This window comes from Necator americanus, chromosome II, assembly GCF_031761385.1.
Source record: "Necator americanus strain Aroian chromosome II, whole genome shotgun sequence".
NCBI lineage: Eukaryota > Metazoa > Nematoda > Chromadorea > Rhabditida > Ancylostomatidae > Necator > Necator americanus.
In genome coordinates, this window is record NC_087372.1 from 24,663,843 (window position 1) to 24,674,883 (window position 11,041).

An 11,041-nucleotide genomic window follows, 5' to 3' on the forward strand; every position below is an offset into this window, starting at 1 on the left:
AGATCTGGGAAAGCACGCCGCGTAGAAATCTCCTTCCTCCACCAAAACAAATTTCAGCCAAGAGTGAAGCGGATTTTCCCATCCCTAGTCATCTGTACTAAGCGGCTCACCGGTTTCTGCTGAAAAAAGTGGAAGAAAAAAGATTAAATCAAATACTTCTGCAGAAAAAGTGACTGTTCAAGATGTGTAGGATGTTCAAGATGTAAATGTTCAGCGTAAGCATAATACGCAGTATGTCCACGGCGTCAGGTTCTGTAGGATGTTATTGTTTGTTTATTAATTGTTTGTTTAACACCGATAAAAACTGGAGGTCTTGGTCCGTGTTCCAATAATACCCGAGCTTCTAAGGTTGCTGCTGTGTGCACTCTCCAGACAATGGGACCAGAAGACTGAGATATTTTTGATCCATCAACATGTACGTGCAACATCGCCAAGTTTGTGCGCATACGAGAGAAAGTGAGTACGAATCGTTTGGGTGTGCCGCCACGAATGTGAAAAGCTGGACGAGTTCAGGATTCCAAGATCTTAAGGTTGTTGGGACGCTGAAAGCACGGCAACCGAATAACCTTACTTCGGTTCTTATTCTAAAAATAATAAGAACCAAGAATTGTTACTCCCACGCGCCAAAAAAAGGACTGTCTGTTCATTCTGTGCTGCACTTTTCTGAGTTCTCTTTCCCCACCTCCTCCGAAGGACGAACTGAGTGACACTTCCCGAGGAAGTGGAACTGGACGGAAAGCTAGCTAGGTGTGCGGAAAGATTCTGAAAAGAGAAAGTTATGTAAATTCTGCAAGTGCCTGACTGGGAGAAAGAGAAAGTCAACACAGTAATACCCCGTCGAAGGAGAAATACATGGTCGCCAGTCCATGTTTTGCAGATGTAAGACATCCTGCTTCATCGCGCTTTGTACAAAGGAATTTCCCTAGTAGTGGTTCGAAATAATGACCTGCTAGATTTTTTGTTATTATCGGGAAAGGATCAATAGCAGTAACGTTGTTTTCATGATAGTAGCGACCGCTTTCATTTCCTGTGCACCCTCTCGGCTTCGGCTTCTCGACATATTAGCTACATAGTATTGCAACAAGAACTACTACGAAACACTCGTCCTCGCTCTCGTAGCGGCTACAGTATCCTCGGCTTGGCGCGATCATGTTTTTTGGTACCAGTGATCGAGAATCGTGGCTGATTTGTTTTGCATGCGTTTTGTGGTTCCTCAGTTTTCTCTGCTACACTCCAGTGTATCGTCCGTTTTCAATTACCTGTGGAACGTGCTGACGAAATGTGCGTTTGCCGAACGTGACCGTAACAAATCGCAACCGCAATACTTACTCGGCACTCGTCCTTCACTGATTTTAATGTTATTGCATTGCAACTGTTCTTAACATCGTTTTGTTCGCTAATCTTAGAAGAAAAGAGAGAAAATAGATGTTCGGATCATTCTGCTAAGTGGGGTTTGAGATGTTGGTTTTAAGAAATGCAGCGAAATGTTAAACAACTCAAAGAGCACAAATCCAGGAATTACATGGGTTAGGACCATCAGCAGCATCAGTTCACCCATCGAAGCAATTCCTTACTCCGCACTAGTTATGAAATCCATTTCGAATGCTAACGGGTCTTGTTTTGAACGGTAAAAGTGGAAAATATTTTCAAAACAGTAAAGAGATGCTTCGTCATGTAAGAGACCTTTAGAGGTCCTTTGACCCCGAAAATTTCGAACGCTGGTTTTAATAAGTGATATCGTTCTTTCTCCAACGTGCACAATGCATCGCTCGGCTGAATAAACACCTTTTTTTTCAACTTTTAAACACTTCGTTTAACCTTTACTGTTTTATTGCCTGCAACTTGCACACCAACAATACCAGAACACTAACACTAACATTAACATTCTAAATTAGTGCCAATGTTTCGAAGATTTCTAAGCGACAAAATTATCCGTAATGTGAATTGCTTGTGTTTTCAATGGAAATTACGGTGTACTGGAACCACCCCTCAAAGCTTAAGAGTTTCGATTAATTCCCTTTCTTCATAGGTTGAAAGGTGTCCTCTCTTCAACGAACGCTCAACTAATCACGGGATTTATCGTTTTTAAACTTGGTTTTAGTGCAAATCCCTCAAAATGGGTCAGCTCAATTACATAGTTCACATTTTGTTCCTGTATTTTTCAGCTCTTGTCAATTTTGCCACATGTTTTCCCTTTTTGTGTTAAAGACAGTTCCACAGAGTATAGTCAGTGCAAAACGGCGTGAAATTCGGCGCTAATGCGTAAACGGCTGCGGTCGAGGCGCGGCAATGAAGCGAGCGGGTGGTAGCGAGGTGTCGCCATCACTAGCTTCGCTAGTACTGCATTGAGCTTCAGGTGACTTTGAATCGACTATAATTTCGCTCGTTTGCGGAGACGCTTATTACTCATACTATTACATCAGTGTACTGTAAAAAGCAGAGTAGAAGTCTCGGAATTAAAGCGAAGACCCACAACAAAACGTGTTCACATTTAATCATGAAGGCTGTCTTCTCCAACTATCCAACGCTCAAGCACTGCTTCCGGTGGTTGCTCACGATTGTGGAGATCTTCGTCCGAATCCCCCTCAGGATCTACAACCATTTTTTGCGCGTGCTCAGCCATACAGAAAAAGAAAGTGAGCTCAGGTAAGGCGGCAAAGACCTCTGTGGTACAAACAGCTAATCGTTTCCAATGAGTAACGATACTGAGAGCTGACATACCGCTGGCACAATGGATCAGAATTACTTAGCTCCTCTTCTCGTATATTTGTACTGTTAAATTTTTTCTCCCTTTTTCCTTATGTATTCGTTTTATAATATGGTTCATGAACAGTTCGTATTCTATGCTTACGATAGCTACGTGTAGTATTTTTTTTGCTACTCCTTGGAAAAGCTGACTTTCCCATTTGTCTCGCTCATGACTACGTCATCCAGGGTCCGCAGCTGGGCTAATCCCGACCGAGAAGCTTTTCACTATTTCCGGTCCCATGAAGATAATGTAAGTACACCTCCCTGCAGTCTGACTCTCTGTACAGTGTCCTCAATGTCAGCTATAGTTTTTGCCTCATTTCTGATAGCGCAGGTCTTATTGCTGCTAAAATAAATCAAGTCAAACTACATGCCACTACCCACGACTAGACTCGTTTCTTTCCCAAACTATCTCGCACCTGGCGTAGAAGGCTCAGATAGTAAGCAGCATTCGCCGCTGTGTTATTCGTCAAGGAACAATACACTAAAAACGAATACACATCTGCTGTTCTCTCGCCGACACACCCATGGTGACACAAAAAATCGCAGTGGCACGTCCTACTAGGGTTCACTTTAATTGTTGTATTAATTCAAGCAAATGACGCATAAAAAGTGGTCTGCGGCAAAGAAGGGAAACTACTTCTTACTTTTACTGAGTGTTGGGACTGTTGTTCTGGGAAATTACGTCGCTGACAGACGATGCACCAAGTCATTCCAGGTACCAGAACGTTGCTTCTCTAACTCTTTAACCAGATCCAGAGACTAGTAAAATGTACTCCTTAGAGCTTTTCTCCTTCTGTACAGTTCTCTCTTTCATTGTAAGGAAGTTATGGACGTCAGCATAAAATCCACAGTACAATATTTGCTCTCAATACATTACATTTTCAGGTTTCACAAGTCTCTTTCTTTTACATCTCTTGCCGCGTTTCTGGCGGATTGACCATCGTCATTTACTTTATACACCTAATAGGTTATTACATTCGTCGAATAATCCATGCGATGAAACCGAGAAATTGATGGCATGTGGTTTGAGGTTTGTAGGAGGAATGCAGAGTAACCGACTACTTTAACCAGCTGAGGACAATGAGTTCACTAGTGTTTGATTTGAATAATAATAAACTTGACTTCTACTGTTTTTTTACATGCTGAGAACTATTTTTGTCAGTACATGTTTTGTCGCCAAATCGAAGACTAATATTTCTCAAACTCTGGGATGGCCTTCCTTGGACCTTGGACCTTGGATCTTCGCTTCACACATTCTCTTACTGGAACAAGGTTGGGAGGTTCTGGGGTCTTGATTGGCCTCCTGCAACTAACGCTCCGTAGTTGTTCTTCTGTGTGGTCTGTCAGTGCGGGTTGTTGATCACCATCTCGATCACCGACGCGCCTCGATGCCCTTGAATGTCCATTGCGTAAATCCTTAGTCAAATCCAGTTCGCACTGCCGGTTTATACCCAGCCAGTTTGTGCAGTTGAAGCATTTCAACGCTATTTTCATTCACTGATAAAACCGCAAAAGACATTCAGCCGCTCTGCGTCCCGAGAAGTCGTAACCCGCTTGCGTATAAAAATCTTTGGCGTGCTAAAAATCCTGATCCTGGCCTCTCTTAGATCTCTTCAAGCACTTCTCTGAGTGCAGTGGTCATCGCGACGGTCCCGATGTTGTTCTCTTGGATTTCAATGTTCGGGATATCATTCATGTTTCCACACATTTCGACTTCATTCTCCCCTGCAAAATGTGCGCCAATCAATCGCATACATTCCATTCTACAGAGTTCTTTTTTTCTGGAAAGAATCACTGCTTCTTTTGTGTCCTTCGAAGGCTAATTGTCCTCGTCTTCTCGGTCTGTTCCACAGCCTAGACAGAAAAGTCAAATGACACTAGCAAAAACTGAAACTGGAACTCTGCAACGTCCTTGTTGTTTGCCCTCCTTTAAATTTCCACATTCCACTTCATTAAGATTACGGTAGAAGTTAATGTTATTAAAATACGTGATGCATTTGGTTAAGCCAGGATTTTGTCCTTAGGTAAGCGGTAATTTCTACCAATATTTAAACAAATATTCTAGATAGCACATATGATACGTAGACAACCTTAGAACGTTCTTTGTTCCTCGCAAAGGTTGAATGAATCTTTAAATGTTTTTTTGACTTGTTGAAAATGTCCTCTGTATCCTTACCTGAAGAAGGTCGCTTATTTTTTCGTTGTGGAACCCTTCGGGGGAGTGTTCGCAGACTCCGCAAAACAGTCGTGAGACCATCCTAAAGTGCATGATTATTTTAAAGGCATCACCCCACGAATCTGAGGTGGTGCGGATTTTAGGTGGAGTATTCTTATACGGGATAGTAGATTATGGAGAGGTGAGTGATTCCGACCATTTCTTGCTAATTGGCGTAAGAAACGGCCCGGAAGATGTGGCGTGTGCACACGGCTGGCGCGCTGCAATCGAACTCGTTGTAGAAAATAGCGCGCCGGAACGCTCGAAGCCGTATTTTCTGGGCCGTTTTTTACGGAAATTAGGAAGAAATGGACGGAATCACTCTTCTCTTCATAATCTACGATCCCGTATACGAACACTCCACCTGAAATCTGTACCACCTCAGATTCGTGAGATGATGCTTTTAAGAAATGGATGTACGCCCGTTTGGCGAACCTGTTATTTTTTTCTGATCACCGTTTACTCGTCTCTGTATTCCTCTGCCTTTCATGACACTCAGTCACAAGGACGATTCCAAACAGTTGTTGTGTTTCTGGAACTGTTTTGTGCTCTCTTCTTCAAAATAACCTTGCCTTATGACTTTATTATCAAATATCAGCCGGTTGACGTATTTAGGGGATTGAGCTGCGATTCACCCACTTCGCCTCTGTACCTCTGTAGCAGTTTATTCTTGCCAACTGAGGAAGAAACGCTGAAACTTTCACTGGCACGATAGCCGCAGGAGTCCGCGCATCTTTTTGTGATATCTGTGGGCGGCCGTTGTCCCTCTGCCATTTACGAGGCTGAACCTCAAGACCTAGTTAGAGGTCTTGAGGTTGCGTTCATTTTCGATGTTTCCTTCCAATCAGTTACATAGCCAAACATAACTTCTGGAAATTGTTCCACACGAGATAATGTCAGTTTACGGCACTTTTCTTAGTTAGCTTATTTATTTTCACCATATTCGGTACGTAATGTCTGAGAATAAGAGTAAGAAGCAAAAAATCCTCTGCAGTTCTTCATACTGACAGAGATGAGGAAATGAAAGTGAAAGGCTGGATTAGTGCCGAAAGTACCATAGAATCAAACGAAGCAGCAGTTTATTCCTGCCAATTGAGGAAGAAACGCTGAAATAATTTATGCGCTTTCATTTCATCACTTATGCGGGTGTAAGGAGTTTACTCGTGAGGTGAACTGAGACCTCTGATTCCTAAACTTGTGAGGATCTTTTCCTATCTGCCGACCACTGGATTGGTCGCAAGGCCTGTTCCTGTATTTTCAAGAATATTCGGCGCTCACCGGTGCTTCGACATTTTGTTCATGTATTGGAAAACATAAATTCTGAAAATGCGGATCTCGATCTTTTGGGCTTTTTTCGCCGTATATTCCCGTCTTCATTCACTTTATTTCAACGTAGTCTCAGACATATGTATAATGGGAACTAATGGACAAAAATTTTGGTTTTTCCTCAAACCGGTATACTTTTGAGGCGTTCACCAAAAAACCTACCTTCTGGTCTTTCTTTTCTTGAGGAAATTGTGGACTTTTCTAGGTTTTTATTTTTTCAAAACTTTTCTTACATGGATATCAACTCAGAACTATCATCCCCACAAAAACAGGTTGAGCAAAGATGTCTGAAAAATGATTTTCGTTGATTTTCCATCTGTCAGTGGTACTGAATTGAGTGACTGTCAGAATGTTATAAAATGAATAGAGAGCCATGGAATTTTGAGAATTTTAAACACGAATGGTCGATAATGTGAATAATTTCTACTCCTCCTATCCTTTCCAGAAGAAATGGCTTGTCTATATCGTCCCAGTCGCTCACGAATTTCACCATGGGAGTTTACCGTGTTTTTGTTGCAAAATGCATGGGGTATCGGGAGGATCTCGGTTCTTTTGACAAAGAGATCACGCGGTGCCCTTTCTGGGGTTTCCTCCCTTTACTAGGTCATCTTCAAGAAATTTATCTAATTCTTCTTGATTTGGAACGGTACCGGCGCCTCAAAGATTCAAGGATGATGGAATTGTACTCAATTTTACATATCACAATGTTTCGATAGAATTACAGCTTACAATTACAGCTTACAACTATTACAACTTCTCTACCATTATAATTAACAAAGGCTATGAAAATTACAATAGCAGCTGTTCAAAATCCTAGGTTTCAACATCCAGAGCGCTGTCAGTTTTACAGGTCGTAAAAGGCGATTGTGACTATTGATGTTAGTCCACAGACGACACTTTAGGTCGCTGCAGCCTCTGAAACAGGTTTCGTTCTGCTTCGTAGCTGTTCTGATTGATATCACTTCGAAAGGGATCGCATTTGGCGGCGCTCTCGAGCAGCTTTTCTGTTCTTATCATTGGCAAGATGCCGGAATTGCATGCAACTGTTCCTTTTCGGGCTGAACATCCTTGTTTAGAAGCTAACCTCCTCTCATTTTGAGGTACATTTCATGGATGTTTTTTGGACTGGTCCTCGAAGAACTGCTTCGTATTTCATATCTTCATGAATCTTCGAAAGCAGATGTTCGTAAAGCGTAGATCGCGGCGACGATTATGCAAGAGCTGAACTCAACCAGCAGAATAGATAGATTAAAAAAAGAATAGCATAATGCTAGAAATGAAAACATTAGAAAGGTTGCGTTGTCGGTTCTTTCTAACTACGACTGATTAGTTAATTTCATCAGGCAACATTCAGGCTATCCTGGAGTGTTTGTCGTTGGAGCAATTTGTTTTGGTGAGTGTATAGCAAAAACGACAGGGTGTATTTATTTGGTAGTTCGCATGTTTCGTATGAAACCAGTTGGCCAACTAGTGGCGAGATACATAGTTAAGGACGCCCCATAAAATGGAAAAAATTCATGAACAAGGGTGTTTACTGTTCCTGAGCGTCGCTAAACTTGCAACGGCCTTTACTCGGCTTTTTTAACTCACAGTCCTTTTTTCTCCTCTTCTTGAACTGAGTGAAAAGCGATGTAGAAATGTGTATCATGCGATCGTTCACGCCTCGACGGCTGTGAAGAGGATTGATCAGCCATTTGATCTCCTCTAGAACCTGTATCACACGTACGTCACCTGAATGGAACCTCAACCGGAGTGTATATCTATGCTTACGACCTCACTGACGTTTCTTTTTCCACTTCAGTGGTTTCAGTTCGTTGTAAAGTAAAAAAAAAAACAACAGAAGTTCATGTCTAAAAAAGCTTTGTTTACAGCTCAGTCCAAGCTCTTCTCCTCCTTTCGTTATTTCTCATAACTTTGACATCTTTCCTATGCTGCCTCCAAGATTAAAAAAATCCGCTTATTCTGAGGATTGGAAACACCATTGTCAGTTGTGTTGCTTGACAGCTGTACTATAGTTTGTTATTGTTCCTGCTGTCTTTCTCCTAATCCAAAACGCTGACGTAAAAACATTGTGAATGCGTTAAAAGTAAGTCGTCGTTCTCTAATTAGTTAAAGATATGTGTTGGGGCCTTTCTGATCCTTACTAATTTTTTTTTCTGTGAAACGAATGACAGTCGATGCTCCTAGAATTCTCGTGACCTCCGTCTACCATCGCTCGCGGTCCTCCTCACTTCTCTTTGCGCAATTTCCATGAACCAATTCTCATGAACTCAACAATGCTTCCCGCGGTGGGGTCGTCATCGAAATGCCTTCTCGCTGTCAACAGCAGACATTATCGTTCCGGTTCATCTGTTTTCATGTCCCAGCGGCTGCTACTTCATCGAAACCGGTGATTATGGATCTTGGGGGCTGGGACTACGACTAACAGTGGTAGCGTTATGGATGAGTGCGGTAATCTGTCATTTGCAAAAAGATTTCTGTTTTTACTATCGTGGCATTTCAATTTTACCCGTATGCCGAGATCGTGTGCTGAAAGTCCAGGAGTGAAAAAGAGGTTTTGCAGAAGTGTACTCCTATTACAGCATTTACTTGCAAAAGCCGTTCCAATCACATTTGGAAAATGCCGAAGTGCTATTTTTTAATTTCACTGAATACTCAGTAGTTTCTTTTCATTCCTTCTCTCTTTTTTAGTTTTTCCATTCCATCGAGGATATCATCAAGAGAACGTAATGATGAATAAAACTCGTTTGGAAAATGGCCAACTGGTTTCAATTTTGAGGCATTACACGCAGAACACTTACACTATCTGCAACCTGCAAATTCTGCTTAATCTGAGCCTCTGGTCATATTCTGAAAATTTGTTGTCTACGTGGTCCGGTTTCCAATTAATAACTTGAAAATTGTTGCAAGATTTTGACCATTCAGTTTATTGATTAGAACTATCCCATTCTTGAAGTTTTAGTCACTCTTATTTTCTATAATTTATCCGAAAGCACTTAGCCTACGAGCCTGATCTTCTTTTTTATCCGTTAAATATTTCCTTCTGTTTGATCACCACCCCTCTTCTTACACTCTAAGTTTCTTTTTCTTGTTCCTCATTTGTTCCTTATTCTGATTTATTTGAGGTTATTCGGTTAAATAAAATGTAACTCAACGTTTGAGATTTCTGGACGCGTGTTCACCCTATTTGTTGACTTTCGCGGACGAATCGATGTATTAATTAGATGTTTTTATCCCCTAAGATAAATCTGGTAGCAGTTTGTCGACCCCGGAGGGATAAACGGCTTGGCTGACATTAAGGAGGTTTCGAAGCGTTCAGTCGTACCTGTCCCTCCTACCAACTGTCATTCTTATCATCCGAGCATCCTCCTTATTTCACTGGTCCGCTGTCAAGGTGGAGCATTGCCTCTCATTGTTTTTAGACGGCTTCCGTATAGAAGATCCGTGAGAAAGGTGTTTTTCTTCCCGGAAAACGGTGGGCTTTTAAAATCTATACGAATCTTCTTCCTTTCTTTCTATTTCTTTTCCAAGCAATTTCATAGCTTGTATTCTGGTGCTCCCATGCAACTTCTGCAGTTGCGTAGTCGAGATTAATTTAGTCCCGTACGCTGCCATCATGAAGTAGTGACTGCCTGCTCGACTGGATCGTGCGTTCTGGTGTTCTTCTGCATACAAAAACATTCAATTATCGCGAAAACTGGTCTGCGGAATGTGTGAAACACTGAGCTTCACAATAAAAGACTTGTTATGTTGTTTCAAAGTGACAGTAGAAGTTCTCACATGGACTCTCGCTCTCCCAACTTTCCGGTTTTGATCTTGATGTCATCTGATGTTTAAATCTTAGAACCTTTGAGCTTATCGCCAACTTGCTGGAGGGTGTGAGGGGGAACGGAGAAATCCAGAAACGCATCATGTGGGAATTCCCTGTGTATGCTGCTTTCTTTTCCTCTGGTTGTGTTACTCCTTCAGTATCTGAATGAATATGGGTATTTTCATGGGTATTTTCAATATGGGTACGCTCGCAGCAATATCATGCCTCGCTCAAGTAAGATAGATGTTCAGTTTCTCCGTCGAAGAAACTGTGACGCCCACCCCACTCTCTTTCATTTCCACTTCTTTCAGGGGTGATTGTCGATCAAATCGCTGAGATCTTGACGTCAGCCGCTGGTTGGCCGAGTTTACCATGTAGCCGTGCTAACCTGTTATTCGAATATTGTTTTCTGTCCTTCACGACGATGACTATGCAATGATTTATAACTCACGGCTACACAACCATTCTTTTGTGAAGCAATTGGAACAGCACTAACAAACCTCATCGTTTCAACATTCTCTGTGCGAGTTCTCAAAAACGAGGAGGAAAAATGCGAAGAAAGATCTGCATTTATTAATCCAGAGTCCTCGCTTCCCTCGTTCTCCGTTCTGCATCATTCTTCACATCTCCGCTTCTGCTTCTTCAGTTGGCCACTTGATGAGAACAATTCTGACACATAACTGAAATGTACTCCTTCCATCCTTTTAAAACTTTCCTTCGCAGCTTTTGTGTAGTTGATAGCTTCGCTTACACTACTCATGTTATATCTATCGTAGTCCGAGAAGAAATTTTCTCATTTATGACAATCGAGTTTTTTTGTTTCTAACGTCATGTCAAAAAGGTTTTGGGTGATCAAACCAGTACCATAACTTCTGGATTGTAAGCATACACGCGGAAAAACGGTCTGCGTTTTATAATTGCGCAGGCGGAGACAAGAA

At 41.8% G+C, this 11,041-nt stretch overlaps 2 protein-coding genes across 2 annotated transcripts; both read right to left on the bottom strand.

Annotated features, from left to right (window-relative positions):
- Positions 1-2,491: 2,491 nt before the first annotated feature.
- Positions 2,492-2,719, bottom strand: RB195_019343 (uncharacterized protein; the record flags this gene model as incomplete). Its single annotated transcript, XM_064187149.1, has 1 exon — positions 2,492-2,719. The coding sequence occupies one exon, from the start codon at positions 2,717-2,719 to the stop codon at positions 2,492-2,494; it is 228 nt and encodes a 75-aa protein (XP_064043030.1).
- Positions 2,720-3,939: 1,220 nt separating this feature from the next.
- On the bottom strand, positions 3,940-4,245 carry RB195_019344 (uncharacterized protein; the record flags this gene model as incomplete). Its single annotated transcript, XM_064187150.1, has 1 exon — positions 3,940-4,245. The coding sequence occupies one exon, from the start codon at positions 4,243-4,245 to the stop codon at positions 3,940-3,942; it is 306 nt and encodes a 101-aa protein (XP_064043031.1).
- Positions 4,246-11,041: the final 6,796 nt, after the last annotated feature.